The 24,777-nt window shown below is 43.8% G+C and overlaps 1 protein-coding gene across 1 annotated transcript; it reads left to right on the forward strand.

Moving 5' to 3' along the window:
• Positions 1–2,279: 2,279 nt before the first annotated feature.
• LOC310858226 (uncharacterized protein) lies at positions 2,280–20,841 on the forward strand (the record flags this gene model as incomplete). Its single annotated transcript, XM_083764334.1, has 5 exons — positions 2,280–2,523; positions 12,517–12,729; positions 12,917–13,054; positions 13,570–13,713; positions 20,720–20,841. 5 exons carry the CDS (start codon positions 2,280–2,282, stop codon positions 20,839–20,841), a joined length of 861 nt encoding a protein of 286 aa, XP_083620460.1.
• Between the last annotated feature and the right edge of the window lie 3,936 nt (positions 20,842–24,777).

Genomic DNA, 24,777 nt, shown 5'->3' on the forward strand with positions numbered 1-24,777 from the left:
TTGAAATAGGCCTTTAAGTTTCTCAAAGTCCTCCAACCATATGTGTATGTAGTATTTATATACAATATAAATTAATGATCTATCTTATTAAAAAGTCTCTCCCTAATAGAGTTGTAGAATGGCATTTCATTTTCAATTTCCTTTAGATCACACAGACTACATAATCTATCCTCCTCAACCGTGCCTACATATCTGCCTGTCTCAATGCAGACTACATAATCTATCCTCCTCAACCGTGCCTACATATCTGCCTGTCTCAATATGCAGACCAAGTATGCCAGCTCTAAATTGGGCACATAAGGATCGTTTCTAATCGTTTAAAATATGTCCATTCATGTCACATTATAATATTCACATATTCTCATCTTAAATATGGGGTCAGAGCCCCCTATGTGTTGTCCGTGAAATTGCAGATGGACAGAGAGGCTTCCGGACTCATCTCAAATCTCTGCTGGGGTAAAGAAATGTCATTAACAAAGTAGATTTTCTCCTGATTTGTCTCGCAACGTACTTCGCACTCAAGTAACATTCTTATATTGTATTGAGTTGTGCTTTCGTTTGAAATTTACCCATTCTGCAGCGGTTAATAAATCAATCAATCAATGTTTATATTTTGTTTTGAGAAACATGTTCATAATATACAGTAGATTTGGCCTAGGTGGCCACTTATTGCACGACCGTTTGCTAACATAGGCCTACTAAAGAACAGCATGATGTACCATACACACACTACGTAATGTTTTCCTAGGACTAGGAGGGAGGTAACCTCACGTCACCAATCTCTAAAAAGTTTAGGAGTCTGTTGTCCCCACACCACGTGCGGTTATAGAATGTACTATTTTCGGGTGCAGTACTTTAGTTTAGACAGTTTTTGGTTTAGACTAGTCATTGGTTTGACCAGTCATTAATGCGTACAACTACAACCTATCTCAAACCCTCACACTATAACCTCCCACAGGGCAACACACCTAAACTTAACTTTAACCCATGTCTATAACCAATGACTAGTGTAAACTAAGTATTCACCCCCTATTTTCAATTCCAATGGCTTATTGGCATGAGAAAACATATGTTTACATGTCAAAGCAAAAAGTGGAACAATACAATCAAAACAATGTAGCCTGCCCTATGTACAAATTGGAAGTCAGAATCTTCAACAAATCAATTTCTAGATTATATCAAACGATGCAGATAGTAGTTAGTCCTCGCTCAGGGCTTATAGGTTTAGGGTGGTTATGTTCCATTTCCCTCTCCTTCTTCCGTCATGTTTTCAAAATGTCCGTGGGTGATAGCAATGTGGGAAACATGTGTCTCTGTAACAACATCAAGATGCACTTTCAGAGGATAGGGATCCCATGGTTTATTTACTTTCAACAAAGAATCGGATAACCACTCTGATCATATTCCCTTCCTCAATGCTCCACTAGGAAGCAAAGAACGGTCATCAATGACAGAGAGCGTATGAACTGAATCATTACTCGCTGTCCGCTTCTCGCTCAAAAGGGAATATCGAGACTCATCATCGTGGCTAGCGAGACCAAACAATTTAGAAACTCATTTCTCAAGTCGAAAACTATAGAAATGATCCCTGAAAGTATAGTCTTAACTAAATCAGTGCATGCGGACTGGGAGTGATTGACGTGGATGCCATTATGACCTACGGTCGCAACTATAATCGCACAAATATAGTGAAAGTATTTAATACGAACTACTTTCATGCGATTATCAATCCAGAATATGCACCTCATTAAGTCATTTGAACCTTACGAATCGCACTAAGTTATTATAACGGTACATTCTTATCAAGTACCCACAATTCTCTGCGCAAAAATGACTTCAGCGTCATCGACGACTGGTTGATTCCATTGGTTAGGTTTCAACCACGTTCATCATCAAGTAGCCAACCGCGGTGCTTTTATTCCGAAGAACTCGCCCACCGGAAGTGTTATCGTTGCTAGAGAAAAGCATAGAGTTATAAGAGACATTCTCCACCTTCTATATATTCCAGTAGGAACAGATAGCGCTCCGTTCATACTACACTTTGACATCACCATTCAAGGCGCTTCGGCTCAACGTGACGTCATTCACTGTAACGTTGTTACGGGCCGAACAACTGAATCCATCTCGGCTCTCCAGCAGTGTTTCCTCCTTCATTCAGCCCAGCTTCGAGCTCCATTTGTCGGCGTCGAAGCCAAGGAAACGGCGGTAGTTTGGAAAAGTCTCCTAAAGGAGGTACAACGAGTCCAATGGAGTCTGTACGGCTGAAGATACATGAACACATGACGTCAGTGGTGGGAGAGGACATATTGTGTGTTTTGGACAAACAGCAGCGTGGTGCTGATGTTTGTTGTGTGAAGAAGCTTGATGGTGTCAGAGTGTTTGTGTTGGAGCGCCTCAGTGTGGCCGCAGAGTGGATGTACAGCCTCGTCCAGAGAGAGATGGAGACACTGGAAACTCTGCTGGAGAAACAGAACAAACTGCTGGACATTGACTTTGATATGGACATCGATCTACACACTGCAGGTATGTGTTACACACACAACACCACACTACACACTGCAGGTATGTGTGTTACACACACAACACCACACTACACACTGCAGGTATGTGTGTTACACACACAACACCACACTACACACTGCAGGTATGTGTGTTACACACAACACCACACTACACACTGCAGGTATGTGTGTTACACTAGACTCAAACTTGTGTTTGACACAGACACAGACACATAAGACCATATCTAACAACTGATGCAGCTAAACTTTTCATGCATTCTATGATTTTTTCACACATAACGTACTGTTTCACAACCTGGTCACAGACAAATCAGACAACTTTAAAACCCATAGAATCACTGTACAAACAGACATTAAAAACACTTGACCAAAAGCCCAACCGTTAACCACCATTGCCACATAGTTCAAACTTATTTAATTTTAACAGCTTCAAACACTTTGCAGATGCTTGTCTCATTTTTAAGATCTTAAATGGACTTGCACCTCCACCACTGAACCAGTTCATAGATCAAAGGGACAGTGGTGACAGAGCAACAAGGGCAACTACCAGAGGGGACTGTGAAGTGCCAATCAGACGTAGTGTGTTTGGTAAAACGCAAGTTACGTATGTAACTATGGTTCTATGAATCCTGGATGACAGTGCTTAACACTGGATGATATCCGTCTCACGTACGTGCAGGTCGAGTAAATAATAACAACAAAGTCACGAATGTGACATGATGACGGTGGGCGTGGAGCGCAGTAGTCAGCGTACATAAGCCACACCCGTCAAACATAACTTCCCTGCGGAATCTTCTCGCGAGATTCCGAGTGACAGAGAACTCTGGCAGTCATCCAGGATTCATAGAACCATAGTTACATACGTAACTTGCGTTCTATTTCATCCTTACTGACTGCCAGAGGCAGTGCTTAACACTGGATGACTAGTACCAACAAAGTCACGAGGAATCCTTACCTTGCCGGGAACGGCTTAAGGGACCCCCAAAACAGCAGTCGCAACTGCGTTAGTTGCGGCTACATTAACCCTATAGAACCGGGCCAAAGTACACGGTGCGGCCCATGTGGCCGCAGCACAAATCTCGCTCAGAGGAACCCCTCGTAGTGCTGCCCAGGAGGTGGAAACACTTCTGGTGGAGTGGCCTCTGACATTGTGAGGCAGTGGCAGGCCTCTTGACCTGTATGCCTCCTCAATCACCATAACAACCCATTTCGAAAGCCTCTGCTTGGACAGGGTCTGTCCCTTCCTGTGCCCGCCATAGCAGACGAACAGGCTATCAGAGCGACGGAACCCAGCAGTCGCCTGAATGTAGTACCTCAAAGCCCTTACTGGGCAGAGCAGCAGTGCTGAGGCAGCATCACCCTGCAGATGTGAGGGGTCATAAGCTGCCAGTCTAATAACCTGGTTGTCTGAAGCCAATCTCTTTGGCAAGAATGAGGGGTTAGGCCAAAGTGCCACCCCTGTGTCGTCTGAGTTCCAGCGTATACATGCATCACTCACTGATAAGGCGTGAAGCTCGCTTACACGCTTCGCTGATGCCATTGCCAGAAGGAAGGCCATCTTGACTGAAGCCCACTTCAGCCCCGATTGCTCTAGGGGCTCGAATGGGTTTAACCGGAGAGCTTCCAGGACCAGAGTTAAGTCCCATGAGGGATGTTTCACAGCCCGCGGGGGGTTCTGCCACCGGGCTCCCCTCAGAAACCGGGTCACCAGAGTGTGAGACCCGACCGTCCGGTTATCCACCATGCTATGCCTGGCTGAGATTGCAGCCACATATACCTTGAGTGTTGAAGCAGCCAGCTTCTTCTCCAGTAGTGATTGCAAGAAACGCAGTACTATTGGTACAGAGCAGCACTCAGGGACCTCTCGGTTAGCTTTGCACCATTGCGAGAATATTTTCCACCTGTTAGCATAGAGCGCTCTGGTGGAAGGTGCTCTTGCATCCAGAAGAGTCTGGATCACAGCCTGGTCACACTGACTCAGGAGCGGTTCCGGCCCCTCAGGGGCCATACACACAGCTGCAGGCGTTCCGGGCCCGGATGCCAAATGCGGCCGTCCAACTGAGACAGGAGATCCTTCCTGTCGGGGAGGTTCCATGGAGAGCTGCAGCAGAGACTGTGCAGCATTGAGAACCACGTCCTCCCTGGCCATTTCGGGGCAACCAGCAGAAGTCTGTGGTTGCCTTGCCGAAGTCTGTGTAGCGTTAACGCTATCAGTGGGAAAGGTGGGAATGCATAGAGGAGGACATCTGGCCACGGGTGTGCCAGAGCATCCTGTCCTAACGGTCTCGATGTCTCCATCAGGGAGAACCAAAGAGGGCAATGTGTTGTGGACTCCGAGGCAAACAGGTCCACTTCCGCTGTGCCGTATCTGCGCCAGATCTCCTCTACTACCTCTGGGTGGAGTCTCCACTCCCCCGAGGGAGGCTTCTGGCGGGACAGAAAATCTGCCACCACATTCTGTGGCCCTGGCAGAAACATAGCCCTCACTCAGGCTTAAAAAGCGAGGGAAAGCCCACACGAGGAGTTGCCGTGCCACCCGTAGTGATAGGGTCGATCTCGTGCCCCCCTGGCGGTTTATGTGGTAGACAGCTGACTTGTTGTCGGACCGCACGAGCACATGCCTGCCCTTCAGCTGCAGAGCAAAGTGTTGAAGTGCCAGGAATATGGCACGAAGCTCGAGCACATTTATGTGCTGTGTTAACTCTTTTCCCGTCCAGAGCCCCCTCACAGCTCTGTGTTGCCATACAGCACCCCATCCGGTGGACGAGGCATCCGTCACCACCACTTCGCGACGCGAGGGGGTGGAACCGAGGGGGACCCCTCTGGACAGATACGTCCTGTCCCTTCAGGGCTGCAGCGTGAGAAGGCAGCTGCTGGACACCCTGACTCTCCTGGACATGTGGTATTTGGGGTCTAGATGTAGACCATTGACCCAGATCTGGAATGGCCGCAGCCGCAGGAGGCCCAGAGGCACTACTGCTGTCACTGATGTCAGCATCCCTAACAACCTGAGAAACAGGCTGAACCTCAACTTCCTGTTCCTCCGAAAGCGGAGAAGAAGTTGAAAAATGGCTTCCCCTCGTTGAGGAGTGGGAAAAGTCAGCATTCGGCGGGAGTCCAGGACCAAGCCGATAAACACAACTGTCTGGCTGGGAGTGAGACAGCTCTTCTTGTGGTTGACAGTAAGGCCTAGCCGTGTCACATGGCATATAAGGGCTGCTGTATCCAGCTCCACCTGTTCTCTGGTTGGAGCGCAAATCAGCCAGTCGTCCAAGTACGGTAGGATTTGCATGCCACGGGCCTGCAGCGGGGCCAGTGCTGCCCGCATGCACCTCGTGAATATCCGAGGGGCCAGGGAAATCCCAAACGGGAGCACCCTGAACTGGTAGGCTCTGCCTTCGAATGCAAAGCGCAGATACTGCCTGTGGTGTAGGGCTATAGGGACGTGGAAATATGCGTCCTTTAAGTCGATCGATGTGAACCAGCTGTGCGTTGTGACCGCCTGGAGCACATCCGCTGTCCTCAACATATGGAAGGGTAACACCTTCAGATAGGCGTTGAGCCTGCGCAAGTCCAGTATAGGACGAAAACCTCCATCTTTCTTTGTGACCAAAAAATACATGGAGTAAAACCCACCTTGCTGTGTCTGTAGATCGAGTTCTTCGATGGCATTCTTCTCCAGGAGGGTGGCCACCTCCTGCCTGAGTGCCTGGGATTTTGTGGGATCCTTCATGATGGTCATCTTGATCCCACTGTGAACGGGGGGCCGGCGGCGGAACTGGATGTTGTACCCTTGGGAGAGCGTGGCCACCACCCAAGGGTCTGAAGCGGAGCTTTCCCAGTAGCTGAGATGCTGCTGGGAGAAGCGCCCCACCGCCGGCCCCGGGCATTCAGGGCCTACCCCTCTGGCCCCTCTGGTCTCTGGGGGGGGCGAAACCCAGACCCCCGAGTCCTCTGAGGTGCCGTGCGAGAAGGACCACGGCGATGTTGGTCGGTCTGTCCGTAGTTCGAGGTCCTTGGGTAGCTGTCCTGCTGCAATGGTGGCCGAGATTGTCTGGTTCCATAACCTGGTGCAGACCGTTGCCTCGTTACCGGGGGAGGCCCCTTGATACTGGCAAACTGCTTCCTTCTGTCGTTAGCCTGGACGCTACGCTCCAAGGCTTGCTGTGCCGCAGCGCCAAACACCTCCCCCGGAATTACAGGGAGTTTACGGAGGACTGTCCGGCATTGCTCAGGTAGTGGGGATTGGGCCAACCACACCTGTCTGCGAGCTACGGTTAATGTTGACAGTAGTCTGCCAAGCTCTGTTGTCATGTACGCCAATGACTCCAGAGAAGCGTCACTCAGGTTCTGGATGGAAGCATCCACACCTGGATTGGCATCCACGCCTGACGAAGCCTCTACACCTGAGGGGGCGTCCGTGCCCGAGGATTGTAGAGAGTGGGACAGAGCCAGCATAATGTGGGACATTGAATTTCCAATGCGGCCTATCCGTGCCGCGATGTTATAGCTCTTGACCAGTAGGTCGTCTGTAGTGCGGCACTGGGGCCTGGGACAGCGGGACACCGGTCGCAGGGCCTCATCAGGTGAACAAACCAGGGAGGCAATTGATGGCTCCACGGATGGCGCTTTATCAAGCCCATACTTTGCGGCGTCATGCATAGAGGCCAAGGCCCTGTCATCAGAGACATGGTGGGTCTTGGTGTTGGGGTCTACCCAGCATTTGTGGAGCTCTTTAATGTATCCCTCGGAGACGGGGACACTGAAAGCAGCCTGAGGTTTGGACCGCCTGAAGAATTCACTTCTAGTAACTGTTGTAGCAGCAGCCTCATCCAGGCCCAAGCGTGCCAGCGCCATGCGGATCACGGGCTTAATAGAGGTCGGGTTAGAACCGGAATCCCCTCTGACTTCACTGCTCGAGCGTGACGAGCGGGTGTATAAAGTCCTGGTGGCCGTCTCTGCCTCCTCTTGTGCGGGTTCATCACCGAAGTCAGTGCAGGAAGCCCTTGTGGATAGAGAGTCCTCATCCCACGTTCGGGAAGAGGCGGCAGATTGTAGAGTGCCGGCCTGTAGGTCCCCGGCCTGGGGCACAGGCCCACCTGGCTGAAGGTTCAGGATTAGCTTCTTCATCTCAGCAAACTGGGATGCCAATGTGTCTACCTTAGCAGCCAGCGGGTCCGCCTTAGTAGTTCTAGCTGAGGGGGCATCTTTTCTGGCCCTCTTATGCAGGGTCTTCCGAGATGTAGAGGTCCTCTGCCGCTTTTCTGCGGCGGCACCAGGTGGGGGAATCACCTGGTTCTCTGGCTGCTGAGCATGCACCTCAGCAAGCCTGGCCAGCTTCAGGTCACGAGACATGTAGCTGCAGTTCATGCATTGACTCTCAGTTACCCCCTGCCTCAGGTGTGCTATACCCAGGCATTTGGGGCATTCATCATGGCCATCATCGTCCCCCAGTGGAGCCGTGCAAACAGCGCAAGGGTGTGCCATGGTTGGACAAGTACTAAAGCGAAGGCACTTGTACTGTGAAGCGCTACTATGGTGGCTATGGAGCGGATACACTCCAAGACACGTGAAATACCCACAAGCGGAACCACTCTTTTGGGAATGTAACAATAGCTATGAATATAAATTATAAACAAGCTCTGTAACGAGCGCAGACGCTCAACAGGCTAACAATAAACTTAGGTTGTTTACTGGACGAGCAAAAACACCCGCCAGACAATTCAAACTAATATACTATATAGATATAGTTATAATTAAGCACTGTAATGAGCGCAGACGCTCAACAGGGAAATAATAAACTTAGCTGTTTACTGAACACAAGCAAAACAACATGCAATACATACAAGTTTTATAAATTGGCTCTGTAATGAGCGCAAACGCTCAACAAGCAACCAGTTAAATTGGTTGTTTATACTGGGACGAGTAAGCACTCGCCAGATAATGTAAACAGAAATTGAATAATGTTTAACTAAACAAGGAAAAGAGACCGAAATCAGACTCTTTGTATACAAACCTATAGCGTCTCCAGCAGCATGCCTAGTGCAAACACCGGCTTAATTGCTGTGAGTACAAAATGCGTCTTTATCGCAGCCCTTGGAGGACGCAATGCGATGCTCCAACCTTACCCTAAGGTTGCAGGGCTCCCGGCGAAAAGACGGTAGTTTAATTATATGAGTATCTCTCAATAATCAAAGGTATAACCTCAAACCTGCTACGCGCCTGCGAGAAGATCAAAAAGGGAAGTTATGTTTGACGGGTGTGGCTTATGTACGCTGACTACTGCGCTCCACGCCCACCGTCATCATGTCACATTCGTGACTTTGTTGTTATTATTTACTCGACCTGCACGTACGTGAGACGGATATCATCCAGTGTTAGCAGTCAGTAAGGATGAAATAGAACAGTCTTCTCTGTCAGAGCCTCCCATCACCGGAACAGTCTCCCCACAGAAGTAAGAGAGACTTCAAATTATCTGACCTTCAAATTCAACCTGAAAAGGTGGCTAAAAACAATTCAAATCTGTAATCATGAGTAACTATTAGTAACGAATTAGTATTCGGTGTCATTTCTCATTTCACTTTGCAGTTGTTCTGTCCCCTGTACCATGTTGATCTGTATTGTATTGTATTGTATTGTATATGGTCATGGTGTTGGGTGCCTGCACATATGCACACATGGCATCCAAGCATGGTGTTGTGTGCAGGCGCCCCACACTTTGTCTTTCTTTTATCTGTATTGTACTGTGTTTTTGTATGGACGTGGTGATGGGTGCCTGCACATATGCACACATGGCATCAACGCATGGTGTTGTGTGCAGGCACACTACACTTTGTCTTTCTTTTATCTGTTGTACTGTGTTTTGTATGGACGTGGTGATGGGTGCCTGCACATACTGTATGCACACATGGCATCAACGCATGGTGTTGTGTGCAGGCGCCCTACACTCTGTCTTTCTTTTTTAAGAGCCTGCCCAGGGACTACAGATGAAATTTAGCTTTGGCTAACTCTGGCCCATTTACATTGATGTGAAAAATGACATGTTGATTAATGAGCGTTGTCCCTGTCAAATAAATACATAAATAAAATAAAACACACACAACACCAAACTACACACTGCAGGTATGTGTGTTACACACACAACACCAAACTACACACTGTAGGTATGTTTGTTACACGCACAACACCAAACTACACACTGTAGGTATGTGTGTTACACATACCTCCACCTGGAGATGGAGAGGGTACAGCATTGTGTAAACATAAAGTATATACAGTTGTAGATGGAGAGGGTACAGCATTGTGTAAACAGAGCTACGTCACATTGTGCTGTTATATACATGTTATACAGTTTATATACATGTTATACAGTTTATATACATGTTATAAAGGGCATAAAGCGTTTTGGAAACAAATAGCAGTAATTGTTTTCAGTCACATTGGGACGAATAGCAGCATTTCTTCTTAAAGCAAACAAAAAACCCTCAGATTTAAGATGTGTTTAAAGGTAGCAGCTCTGTTTACATGTGCAGTAGGTCTAGGGATCTACTTGGTACAGATAGTAGTCCTTTAGGGTGGTTGTATTCCATTGTTTACATGTGCATTAGGTCTAGGGATCTACTTGGTACAGATAGTAGTCCTTAGGGTGGTTGTATTCCATTGTTTACATGTGCATTAGGTCTAGGGATCTACTTGGTACAGATAGTAGTCCTTTAGGGTGGTACTTAGTTTTAAAGGTATATTCAGTGATTTCACTCAAAAAACCGTAGGTTTCGTTTTTGGCTGTGGGACCCAGCCTTTCGTCCAATCAGGATAGAGAGTCAAAAACGAAACCTAAGGTTTTTTGACCCCCAGGGGTTAACTGGGGACAGGGAGGAACTCCTTATATGGCCAGCACACTCTATAGTAGGGAGGATTATCACAACAAAACAAAAAAATAAGTGATATTTGAATTAAGTGAAATCACTGAATATACCTTTAATTTTGTCTCTGACTCACTAGCTGCCTGATAGCAACTTTAGCGTAGCTGCTTGTAGCAGACCCTGAGCAGACCACGTTGTTTTGCAAGGAGGACCCAACTTCATAGGCGGCTAATTTGTGCTAGATCATGCAAATATTGTAATTAAAATACTACTAACGCTATAATAAGCATATAGATAGATGCCTTTAATTTATTTCCCACATTATTTAACCCGCGGTTTATCCTATATTAATTTATAATATATTTAATTGACCCAAATCCACCCTAAACTGCGGTTCACCCACGGCAACCACAGCTAAATCCGCCACCCGCTGGTCTCTAGTATGGGAGGTTTTTGTCGTTGGTCATAGTTTCAAATTCACATTGGGTGTGTGTAATCTGTGGACAGTATGTGTCTCTGATGTCTTGGTATAGTGGACATTATGTGTCTCCGATGTCTTGGTACAGTGGACAGTATGTGTCTCTGATGTCTTGGTACAGTGGACAGTTATGTGTCTCTGATGTCTTGGTGTAGTGGACAGTTATGTGTCTCTGATGTCTTGGTGTAGTGGACAGTTATGTGTCTCTGATGTCTTGGTACAGCGGGAGCGGGGTCTGTCTGTGGCCTTTCTCTATTGCAAGGCTGTGTTCACTAAGTCTGTACCTAGTCAAGGCTTTCCTAAGTTTTGGGTTGTTTACCGTGCTCAGGTATTCAGCCAATGTATATTCTCTTGTTAGTGCTAGATAGCATTCCATTTTGCTTTGGTTTAGTGTAGTCTTTTTCCAGTATGTTAGGTAGCTTTCTTTTTGTTTTCTTATGATCTGGTTAAGTCCAATGGGTTTTCCGTCTGGCGTTTGTGCATATAGTCCCTGGACCAGCCTGACTAAGAGTGCATCCCTGTAGGTGTGCATATAGTCCCTGGACCAGCTGACTAAGAGGGAATCCCTGTAGGTTTGTGCATATAGTCCCTGGACCAGCTGACTAAGAGGGAATCCCTGTAGGTTTGTGCATATAGTCCCTGGACTATTTATCAATGCAGGTGTTGTAGAAGCAACAGCAGTAGCTGAAACACAGGATAGGTACAGATAAGATAATTACAAACTGAAATTAAATCAATAAATAGCCTGACAATCTAAAACAATATAGTATTATTTACTATATATTATATTATATTATATAAATTGCCAGCTGAATGGATACTTATTCAAAGCTGACATGAACAAATCAGATGACATTAACGTATCTGTTTGTACCTTTTTCTAGCACTCGTGCTGCAGTGATTTGCAGTTATAGTGCTCAGTATGAAAGGCCCTTTTAGGCTGCTTGGTCTGTTGTAGACTATATTCTTAATTCTAAAGCGGTTAGTCCCAATACTATAATATTGGCTGGTTACCGTCACATGACCGGTGTAAATTTCACCGATAACCCACACCTTCAATCACTTTATATCATTCGCAGCTGATTCCGCATCTCTGTAGCTGTATTGGGGAAGGGGTGCGCTTGATTGCCTTACAAACCCATGCCATGCGGGCGTCTAAGCACCGCCCGGCTCATATGACTGTGAATGTGTGGCTCCAGGCAGCCCCGTAAATACATCAAGCGCTATTCTCCCGTCACATAGCCTACTTGCCGAGCACAACAAGGAAGTGATGTGGCTCGCTCTGGTGGCACAAAGCTTAGCTACTTTTGTGAATTCAATAGTTTTATTAGGTTAATATTGCTATATGTTTGTAAACGTTTTAGAAAAGCAATAAGCCACTCGAGGCCCCAGCTTACCGTGTATTTTACAATGGCTGGGAGGGTAGAAGACCCTCGGCTGTGCCTTGGGTCTGCCTACGCCCCCAGCCATTGTAAAATACCCGGTAACCTGAGACCTCTCGTGGCTTATTGCTTAATTTATTATGTGTATTTTCAATATGAATACATTACATACTTATGATAAGTATAATCTATCACCAATGATGATATGTACACAGGCTGTCAACAGTGGATAGTGAGAGACTGATACAGTATATGTACTCTCCTCCTCCTAGACCTCCCACTCCTCCCTGTGGGTATAGAGGAGGTCTCTCCTGAAGAGGAGAGGAGCTCCAGTCTGGTCCAGGAGGAACCACCACCTCCACAGAATAAAGAGGAACAGCAGGAGAGGAGCTCCAGTCTGGTCCAGGAGGAACCAACACCTCCACACATTAAAGAGGAACATGAGGAGCTACTTTTAAAACCAGAGGAGGCTGACGCTCCTTCAGGTAAGAACTGCATTACTACTAATGTAAAAACATTGAACAAGGAGACTGACCAACACGTTTCAACACAAGTCTTTGACTGCTGTTTATGCCACTGGGGCTTTGTGTCTATGTTGAATCCAGCCACTACTCTGTACTGAGGTACAAGATTCAAACCTTTTATAGCGTATCTTTGTATTATTCTTCCTAGACTTTCTGCTCGTCCTTGTGTGTAAAGAGGAGGTTCCGCCTGAAGAGGAGAGGAGCTCCAGTCTGGTCCAGGAGGAACCACAACCTCCACAGATTAAAGAAGAAAAAGAGGAGCTACTTCAAAGAGCAGAAGAGGCTGGTGGGTCAACGTTGGCATTATTCAAACTAGAAACTCGACCTGTTTGTTAAGAATTATGTTACGATAGGTGCGTGTCGCTGTTTGATAATGTGGTCCTACTGGGCAAAAGAGGTGGCTGAAATGTGCCTGAATAATCTCTTTTATAATAACTGGACAATAACTGGCAGAGTACTTATGTATAGTCTGTAGAAGTGTGGAGTGCTGTAAACTCTGCCCTAGCAACCAGACACCACCCCCTAGCAACCACCACGTCAACCCTATTCTCATTCTGCTAGTGGGCTGCAATAAAAAAAATGCTGCTTAATGAAATACTTCTATCATTTTGAGTATTGCTGTCAAACGAAAAACATTTTATTCAGCTGAATTACAGTATATGGGGATGGGGACAATTACTTTAGCACTTAGAACAACTAGTGACTGCTCCTTTCAACTGAACAGGACATGGTAAACGTCTTATATAGTTTGATTTGATTATGTGGTATAATGAAAGGTCTTTTTACTGGTGATTTCCACAGAGCACCACAGGGAGAGCTCTACAGCATCTAGAGAGATGGCCTCCACAAGACATTCAACGTTGTCAGAGGAACAGCCACAGATGGACCAGAGACGTGGCCTGTTTGATGTGAAGATGCAACCTGTAGTGAAGTTGTACAGGATAGGTATGCAGTGTTTTATTGTCTCCACCAGGCCGAAGGCATGGGGAGAGAGTCTGTTTTGCACTGTGTGTGTGTGTGTGTGTGTGTGTGTGTGTGTGTGTGTGTGTGTGTGTGTGTGTGTGTGTGTGTGTGTGTGTGTGTGTGTGTGTGTGTGTGTGTGTGTGTGTGTGTGTGTGTGTCCGTCTGTCTGTTAACACCCTGAGTGGCATAAACGGAGGTCTCCGTCCTATCAAATAGTAACACTCAGGACGGAGATTAATCACAGGATGGAACTTTATTGATATCATAACCGATCGCATCGCTCCACAGGCTGGGAGCACCTGTTGGGCAACATTCAATGTCATTTCCGGTTAGGACGTCATCCAAAATGTTCCCCCCCATTTTAGTGGATGACTAACGAAAATCTTAAAATGTGAATTACCCTGTCCAATTCTAACCAAAGATTATGTTTTTGACGGTCCCGTCGCTAGTCGCGTTAGAATTAATCATACCTCCTGTTGTTGTCGATCGCCTCGGGGGTGTTTTGGCTACATCTACCTACTTCAGCTACATCCAAGATGGCGCCTGGTGCACCGTGAAATGTGCTCCGTTGCTGTAAATCGCTTGGCGCTCTGATTTAATGGTCCAAAATATCCCTGGGTGTTCCGAGTGTTGACAGCTAATCTCCGGCACTGTTAACCCGGTTGATGCCAAATATTGCACACATTCTCCCTGGATGCCAACGATGAACCTCTGCCCCAAATGTTCCAGAACAGCCTGTTATAGTGCCACCAGGAGGCCTACTTTTGTAAAACACATTTTTTATATTAGTCCTCCAGATTACTAACCTGACTCCGCCAGATTGCGGCAGTACACAAGTTCTCTCAGGCAGAAACGATGAACCCGGAAGCAGCGGGACGAAAATCTGATATATCCATAATAATTTCGAGTTGTAGTCCTGTTAGGTTGTGTTTACATTGCGCTGTGGCACAGCTTCAATATGTCATAAGTCTCGCGTTGATCCCGCCTCTAGCGGCCCCATACAGCCGCATATCGCTCCTCTAGCGGCCTCATACAGCCTCATATCACTCTAGCGGCCTCATACAGCCTCATATCGCTCCTCTAGCGGCCTCATACAGCCTCATATCGCTCCTCTAGCGGCCCCATACAGCCTCATATCGCTCCTCTAGCGGCCTCATACAGCCTCATATCGCTCCTCTAGCGGCCTCATACAGCCTCATATCGCTCCTCTAGCGGCCTCATACAGCCTCATATCGCTCCTCTAGTGGCCTCATACAGCCTCATATCGCTCCTCTAGCGGCCTCATACAGCCGCATATCGCTCCGGACATAATTGGTCCGGAGTACCACAACCTGGCCTGCACGTTTTGCGTCACAAGTGATTCAATTCAGATGAGCTTTATTTTATTGGTGTGTGTGTGTGTGTGTGTGTGTGTGTGTGTGTGTGTGTGTGTGTGTGTGTGTGTGTGTGTGTGTGTGTGTGTGTGTGTGTGTGTGTGTGTGTGTGTGTGTGTGTGTGTGTGTGTGTGTGTGTGTGTGTGCGTAACAGGTCAGAGTGAGATGACCATGTATACAGCTATAGTTGATCATAAAGTAGCCGATCTCTGAAATTAGGACAGAATGATGTAAGACAGAGACGGTGGTTGTTTGCTCTTTCAGTGCTGTGTAAACAATCCACGTTTATTTTCAATGAACACATGTATAGCCCATGTTTTCTTATTGCATCATCATGCTATTATGTCCATTTTACAGTAATATAGAAATGTCCCTTACTGAAATGTATTCATTTAGAATGTCCAAACAATGACCAATCAATGCAATGCATCTTGATGAACTCCTTCTCAATTGTGCACATATTACACTATAAAGTTTATAAACAGTAACCATATGTCTTTGGGCTAACATTCTTAATAAAACCCTGATTGATTAATTTATAGGCTCTTGGTGAAAGTACAGAGTGGACTCAACAACAATAACTGCACATAATAACACTTTTGTATCATCACACTTTTGTATCATCACACACATATAATGCTGGACTCAGCTGAACTCAACCTGAACCATACTGCTGGGGGGAGTCATAAAGCTAATGATATAGCCACTTAGCACTCAAGCACTTTACATTACAGTAGTTCACCATTACGTTTTACTCATCAAATTACCCCATGAATTGTAGCCGCACCTGCTCAAAACAACACTCTTTTAGTTACATACTAAAAACTGACATTTGTGTTACTTTTGTGCAAACCTGTGAAATTAGGACAGAATGATGTAAGACAGAGACGGTGGTTGTTTGCTCTTTCAGTGCTGTGTAAACAATGACGTTAAAATGGCGCTCCTGTCTACTAGTACTGCAATAACGAAACCACTGCCTAGCACTGCCCCCTACTGTTCTGGAAGACACATGGCAGGTTTACAACAGAGTTGATAGGCAGAATTAAATGAATTGAATACATCATAACCAAGTTAAATATCCATTTTGTGACCGCACAATAGTGGGCGTCACACGTGTGTGTGTGCGTGCGCAGCTTTACATCAAGTTTCAAAAACCCAGCGGTTTACGTTAAGTCGGTGCACGTCTCTGTCTGTGTTCGCAGCGACCCTGCCTGCTCCAACGTGTGGTGTCCCTGTGTGTAAAGAGGAGGTTCCAGCTGAAGAGGAGAGGAGCTCCAGTCTGGTCCAGGAGGAACCACAACCACACATTAAAGAGGAACAGGAGGAGCTACGACAAAGAGCAGAAGAGGCTGGTGGGTCAACGTTGACATTACTAGCAGTGAAAAGTGAAGATGATGAAAACAGAGAGACAGAGCCTGTAGCCGGCACCTCAACTGAACACATGAAAACACAAGCTGATGTAGAGGTCTGTGGAACATCACAACCAACTAGTGATGAGCAGCTCCTCTCTTCACACTGTTCTGAATCTGACACTGAAGACAGTGATGAGTGGGAGGAGACTAGGGCAGATCAGTCAGCTTTAAACACACTGAAATCACAAAACGCACACAATGTGGGAGGACAGCGCAAGCTGTCCCATGACCTGAAATCATCAAAACAAACTGACTCCATGAGGAGTCACACAGGGAAGAAACCTTTTAGTTGTACAGAGTGTGGCAAAATGTTTAATCACAAGATAAATCTAACAATGCACTTGAGGATTCATAGAGGGAAGAAACATAGTTGTACAGAGTGTGGCAAAATGTTTAATCAAAACAGTGTTCTGAAGAACCACATGTTGATTCATACAGGAAAGAAACCTTTTAGTTGTACAGAGTGTGGCAAAATGTTTAATCTCAAGGGAAATCTAAAAACACACATGGTGATTCATACAGGGAAGAAAAGTTTCAACTGTACAGAGTGTGGCACACTCTGTAATTGCAAGAGTGGTCTAAAATCACACATGAGGACTCAAACAGGAGAAAAGCCCTTTTCGTGTACAGTATGTGGTAAAGGACTTACTCACACATCTACTCTAAAAACACACATGGTGACTCATACAGGAGAAAAGCCCTTTCCGTGTACAGTATGTGGTAAAGGCTTTACTCAGACTGGTGATCTAAAAACACACATGAGGACTCATACAGGCGAAAAGCCATTTGCTTGTACAATATGTGGTAAAGGCTTTACTCAAACAGGTCATCTGAAATCACACATGATGACTCATACAGGCGAAAAGCCCTTTTCGTGTACAGTATGTGGTAAAGGCTTTACTCAAATGAATGCTCTAAAAGTACACATGATGACTCATACAGGCGAAAAGCCCTTTCCGTGTACAGTATGTGGTAAAGGCTTTACTCAGACTGGTGATCTAAAATCACACATGAGGATTCATACAGGCGAAAAGCCCTTTTCGTGTACAGTATGTGGTAAAGGCTTTTATCAGATGGGTAATCTAAAAGTACACATGAGGACTCATACAGGCGAAAAGCCCTTTTCGTGTACAGTGTGTGGTAAAGGCTTTACTCACACAGCTTATCTAAAATCACACATGAGGACTCATACAGGCGAAAAGCCATTTGCTTGTACAATATGTGGTAAAGGCTTTACTCAAACAGGTCATCTGAAATCACACATGATGACTCATACAGGGGAAAAGCCCTTTCCGTGTACAGTATGTGGTAAAGGCTTTACTCAGACTGGTGATCTAAAAACACACATGAGGACTCATACAGGCGAAAAGCCCTTTTCGTGTACAGTATGTGGTAAAGGCTTTTATCAGATGGGTAATCTAAAAGTACACATGAGGACTCATACAGGCGAAAAGCCCTTTTCGTGTACAGTATGTGGTAAAGGCTTTACTCACACAGCTTATCTAAAATCACACATGAGGACTCATACAGGCGAAAAGCCATTTGCTTGTACAATATGTGGTAAAGGCTTTACTCTGACAGGTCATCTAAAAACACACATGATGACTCATACAGGGGAAAAGCCCTTTCCGTGTACAGTATGTGGTAAAGGCTTTACTCAGACTGGTGATCTAAAAACACACATGAGGACTCATACAGGCGAAAAGCCATTTGCTTGTACAATATGTGGTAAAGGCTTTACTCAAACAGGTCATCTGAAATCACACATGATGACTCATACAGGCGAAAAGCCCTTTTCGTGTACAGTATGTGGTAAAGGCTTTACTCAAATGAGTGCTCTAAAAGTACACATGATGACTCATACAGGCGAAAAGCCCTTTCCGTGTACAGTATGTAGTAAAGGCTTTACTAAAACGGGTAATCTAAAAACACACATGATGACTCATACAGGGGAAAAACCTTTTCCTTGAACAGTATGTGATAAAGGTTGCCGTGACACTGGTGATCTAAAAACACACATTTGGCCTCATACAGGAGAAAAGCCTTGTTCATTTACAGTTTGTAGTAAAGTCTTTACACAGAAAGGTAATCTAAAAAGACACATATGGTAGATTCTATTGTTACATTATCATAGTACAATTGTATAACTGGGAAAATACATATTGGTAATGTTTGTGTTTGTTTTAATAAAGTTTTCAACACCACAGGTTCTCTATGTGTGCTTTATCAGCTTGTAGATCTGTTTTTTTAATTTATTTGCGTATTTATGTTTCTGGTACAAATTATATAATTCAGATATAGGGTTGAAATAAACACCGCAACTACCAATATGTATAAGCAACTACAGGAAAAAGTCTAATGTCGCTTATAATAAGCAGACCTGGCAACATTGACTTTGTGTTGATTTACTGTAAGTATAAACTAAGGTTGGAAGTATAAACTAAGGTTGGACGGTTTGGGACATTTTAAAACCCCGGTTTACTATTGCCAAAATACCCTGTTTTCGGTTTTACCGTCTAATTAATTTTAACGTGGCCATGCGTTCGCATTATTTCATTTTGTTAATCAGAGACTGCTATTACAGTCTATCGCCACAAGATGGCCCCTTTCGCTATTGTAATGTCTCGTCAGTCATGTTCGCCTGTCTTGTCCCTCTCTGCCTATCGTATTGTATACTGTAGCAGTGTAGCCCCCAGGAACAGGCAAACAGCGTTGCTGGCTGCCTGCTCCGAGTTGATCTCAGTGATTATTTTACCCATTGTTGTAATACAGCATGCTGTGTACTGATACGTGGTACTTGTACGTGAATATGCAATGTACTTATATGTATGGTGCACTGACTGAACTGTAACATACTTTAAGAGCTGCGTTAGGGCACGCTGAAGGCCGCGTGCTGGCAGGCAGTGATTGTGATGTCTAGTCAGTGACGTCAGTAGGACATGAAGTATCCAAGCTATATATGATCCTGTAAGTGTAATAAACCTTGTGAATGAATTGATGTGACCCAGTCTCAATGTCATGTTAATCTCGTTCTCCCGAGCAGGCCTGCCCGTATGTCCGTCTGTCCGAACCATGGAAATGTCAACCGGGTCGTCACACACCAGAACCAGACGAGGGTCCGAGTACTTAGATAAGAATCATAACAGTAATTAATCATAACACCCATTACATTAGTATCTTATGATGTGACAGAAACGAGTCATGAACGCATCCATAAACAATGCGCGACGACGCGCTGTAAGCTTGTAGATCGGCTATTTTCTGAACGCGCTCCACAGTACGGAGACGTAAAATTAATTCTAGATTGGAAGTGGAGACGCAGCCGTTGTCTCGCATCAGATTATTTCAGCATGATCAACTGAGTTTAGTTCATGCCTCACAGAGAGTGGGCCAGTTGCTGTTGCTGATAGGAATATTTTTGCAATGCTGAGCTGCAACAAATCTGTTCTGTGACTGTCTGTCCCAGCATAGCTCTGTGTCTGTGCCACAGCAACAAGTGATTTTGTGACTTGACGTAAAACATACAGCGCACACACACATAGTTTATTATTTAGCGCTTGTGTGTCACTTGGCTTCTGTCATGGTGCACGCACGTTAGGGGGAGGCGGGCGGGGGAGAGCACGGCAAGTCTTGAAACTGGCACAAGAATTTAGTCAGACACAGACGGACGGATGGATCATGCGATGCTGCCATTCTCCACTGCTTCCGTAAACGACAATCACGGCCACCCAACGCTCATGTCAGGTTAAACGGTTTGCCGGTTTTGACGGATGAAACCTTAATGAAATCATTAAACCGTATTAAACCGCGAAACCGAAATATCGCACAACCTTAGTATAAACACTAAACAGTAACTACTCCCTTTTGTCTTGGGCCAAATTCCAACACCCAAAATCTGGGCCACTTTCTCACTCACACTCGGGTATTGGAATTTGTTTTGGGAGTGGAGAAACACCTCCAGTTAACTGCAGTCAGAAACATCACCTGTCAGCTGTGATGATGATGATGATGATGTTGGCCATCATCAGATATATTTACATAGACGTTTCAATGTCTTCAACATACTGACTGTTTTGTCTTTGCCAAAGAAATTGTAGCCTCGTAAACCTAGACGTTTTTATCTCCAGGGAGGAAAAAAAGGTCTGACGCAGACATGCACACACTCTCTCTGTCGCTCTAATTAATTAGTCTCATGTCCAGCAGCTGTGCCTAGTTTCTCCCGGTGGATCCTGCCGGGAGCTGCCTATGCCATAGAAAGAATAGGTCAGTTCCTGTCCAAAGAAAGTGTGAAACGCCCGGGATTCGAACTCTGGTCTCCCGCATGAAAGTCCAATATCTTAGCCACTAGTCCAAAGGGATATCCCTGTGGACTGGGGGAGATATGAGACTGTTGAGGCCGTCAGGCAGAGGCTCTGCTACAGAAGCAAACCCAGAGATGTTGATAGTTCATTTCCAACGTGATCAAATCATTTTGTGCAACTAAATGGTCTGTTAAGACGATGAAAAGGGTTAGTCTACTGGTATGTGAAATAAAGTGATGATCTGTGTTGTTAACTGGCTATATATTGTTCCCAAATCTAAACACATGTTTCTACAAGCTCACAATGCACCGGGAGCTATTTTCACATGTTTCTACAAGCTCACAATGCACTGGGAGATATTTCCAAATATCCTAAGTGTAAAACAGGTTAAAATATGATGATTTTGATGCTATATGAATCACTTTGTTGACCCCTTTTTCCCCTTTAGCTAAATTAAATTAGCTGATGTAAAAGCTCACAAAGTGTTGAATTGCGACACATTGTGAGCTTGTAGATCGCCTATTTTCTGTGAATGTTTTCCTATTATGTTTTATATTATATTTGTATCAATACACTTTCAGACCCACATGTTTGTGCCAGTGTGGGCTGGCACAAATAACGATAAACACGTCTAAAAATGGGATAAAAAACGTCAAAAAATAGACGTCTAATTAGACGTTTTTTATCCCATTGTTAGAAGCACGTCTAATAGCCGGCTATTGATGAAAAACGGCGTGCTATAGTATGCCGTACAGTATGGGCTATTAGACGAGCGTCTAAAAATGGGATGGAAACGTGTTTTAGACGTCTATTTTTAGACTTTTTTATCCCATTTTTGACCATGGGCTATAGCCCATACTGTACGGCATACTATAGCAAGCCGTTTTCATCATTTTTGAGGATTTGAAAAAAATCTTTTTTTTTTCGTTTTTTTTTAAATCCTCAAAAATGATGAAAAACGGCGTGCTATAGTATGCCGTACAGTATGGGCTATTAGACGAGCGTCTAAAAATGGGATAAAAACGTCAAAAAATACACGTCTAAAACACGTCTAAAAATAGACGTGTTTTAGACGTCTATTTTTAGACGTTTTTTATCCCATTTTTGAACATGGGCTATAGCCCATACTGTACGGCATACTATAGCAAGCCGTTTTTCATCATTTTTGAGGATTTGAAAAAAATCAAAAAAATCTAAAAACGATGGGCTATAACCCATCGTTTTTTTTTTTTTTTCATTTTTTTTCAAATCCTCAAATGATGAAAAACGGCGTGCTATAGTATGCCGTACAGTTATGGGCTATTAGACGAGCGTCTAAAAATGGGATAAAAACGTCAAAAAATACACGTCTAAAACACGTCTAAAAATAGACGTGTTTTAGACAAAATGATGAAAAACGGCGTGCTATAGTATGCCGTAAAGTATGGGCTATTAGACGAGCATCTAAAAATGGGATAAAAACGTCAAAAAATACACGTCTAAAACACGTCTAAAAATAGACGTGTTTTAGACGTCTATTTTTAGACGTTTTTTATCCCATTTTTGACCATGGGCTATAGCCCATACTGTACGGCATACTATAGCAAGCCGTTTTTCATCATTTTTGAGGATTTTAAAAAATCAAAAAAATCAAAAAATGGTTGGGCTATAACCCATAGTTTCTTTTTGAGGATTTGAAAAAAAAAAAAAAAAAAAAAAATGGTTGGGCTGTAACCCATAGTTTTTTTTTCGTTTTTTTTTAAATCCTCAAAAATGATGAAAAACGGCGTGCTATAGTATGCCGTACAGTATGGGCTATTAGACGAGCGTCTAAAAATGGGATAAAAACGTCAAAAAATACACGTCTAAAACACGTCTAAAAATAGACGTGTTTTAGACGTCTATTTTTAGACGTTTTTTATCCCATTTTTGAACATGGGCTATAGCCCATACTGTACGGCATACTATAGCAAGCCGTTTTTCATCATTTTTGAGGATTTGAAAAAAATCAAAAAAATCTAAAAACGATGGGCTATAACCCATCGTTTTTTTTTTTTTTTCATTTTTTTTCAAATCCTCAAATGATGAAAAACGGCGTGCTATAGTATGCCGTACAGTTATGGGCTATTAGACGAGCGTCTAAAAATGGGATAAAAACGTCAAAAAATACACGTCTAAAACACGTCTAAAAATAGACGTGTTTTAGACAAAATGATGAAAAACGGCGTGCTATAGTATGCCGTAAAGTATGGGCTATTAGACGAGCATCTAAAAATGGGATAAAAACGTCAAAAAATACACGTCTAAAACACGTCTAAAAATAGACGTGTTTTAGACGTCTATTTTTAGACGTTTTTTATCCCATTTTTGACCATGGGCTATAGCCCATACTGTACGGCATACTATAGCAAGCCGTTTTTCATCATTTTTGAGGATTTTAAAAAATCAAAAAAATCAAAAAATGGTTGGGCTATAACCCATAGTTTCTTTTTGAGGATTTGAAAAAAAAAAAAAAAAAAAAAAATGGTTGGGCTGTAACCCATAGTTTTTTTTTCCTTTTTTTCAAATACTCAAAAATGATGAAAAACGGCGTGCTATAGTATGCCGTACAGTATGGGCTATTAGACGAGCGTCTAAAAATGGGATAAAAACGTCTAAAAATAGTCGTCTAAAACACGTCTAAAAATAGACGTGTTTTAGACGTCTATTTTTAGACGTTTTTTATCCCATTTTTGACCATGGGCTATAGCCCATACTGTACGGCATACTATAGCAAGCCGTTTTTCATAATTTTTGAGGATTCGAAAAAAATAAAAAAACGATGGGCTATAACCCATCGTTTTTTTTTCAAATCCTCAAAAATGATGAAAAACGGCGTGCTATAGTATGCCGTACAGTATGGGCTATTAGACGAGCGTCTAAAAATGGGATAAAAACGTCTAAAAATTGTCGTCTAAAACACGTCTAAAAGACGTGTATTTTTTGACGCTCGTCTAATAGCCCATACTGTTCGGCATACTATAGCACGCCGTTTTTCATCATTTTTGAGGATTTGAAAAAAATGAAGAAAAAAAAAACGATGGGTTATAGCCCACCGTTTTTTGATTTTTTTCAAATCCTCAAAAATGATGAGAAACGGCTTACTATAGTATGCCGTACAGTATATAGCCCATGGTCAAAAATGGGATAAAAAACGTCTAAAAATAGACGTCTAAAACACGTCTATTTTTAGACGTTTTTATCCCATTTTTAGACGCTCGTCTAATAGCCCATACTGTACGGCATACTATAGCACGCTGTTTTTCATCATTTTTGAGGATTTGAAAAAAATTAAAAAAATTAAAAAAAAAGATGGGTCATGGCCCATCGTTTTTTGAATTTTTTAATTTTTTTCAAATCCTCAAAAAAATAAAAATTCAAAAATTCAAAAAACGATGGGCTATAACCCATCGTTTTTTTGAATGATGAAAAACAGCGTGCTATAGTATGCCGTACACTGTACATTTGAAAAAAATGAAAAAAAAAAAACGATGGGTTATAGCCCATCGTTTTTAGATTTTTTAGATTTTTTTCAAATCCTCAAAAATGATGAAAAACGGCTTGCTATAGTATGCCGTACAGTATGGGCTATAGCCCATGGTCAAAAATGGGATAAAAAACGTCTAAAAATTGACGTCTAAAACACGTCTATTTTTAGACGTGTTTTAGACGTGTATTTTTTGACGTTTTTATCCCATTTTTAGACGCTTGTCTAATAGCCCATACTGTACGGCATACTATAGCACGCTGTTTTTCATCATTTTTGAGGATTTGAAAAAGAAAAGAAAAAAGAAAAAAACGATGGGTTATAGCCCATCGTTTTTAGATTTTTTTGATTTTTTTCAAATCCTCAAAAATGATGAAAAACGGCTTGCTATAGTATGCCGTACAGTATGGGCTATAGCCCATGGTCAAAAATGGGATAAAAAACGTCTAAAAATA

This window comes from Protomyctophum parallelum (assembly GCF_964188405.1).
Source record: "Protomyctophum parallelum genome assembly, chromosome: 5".
In the NCBI taxonomy this organism is placed as follows: Eukaryota; Metazoa; Chordata; class Actinopteri; order Myctophiformes; family Myctophidae; genus Protomyctophum; species Protomyctophum parallelum.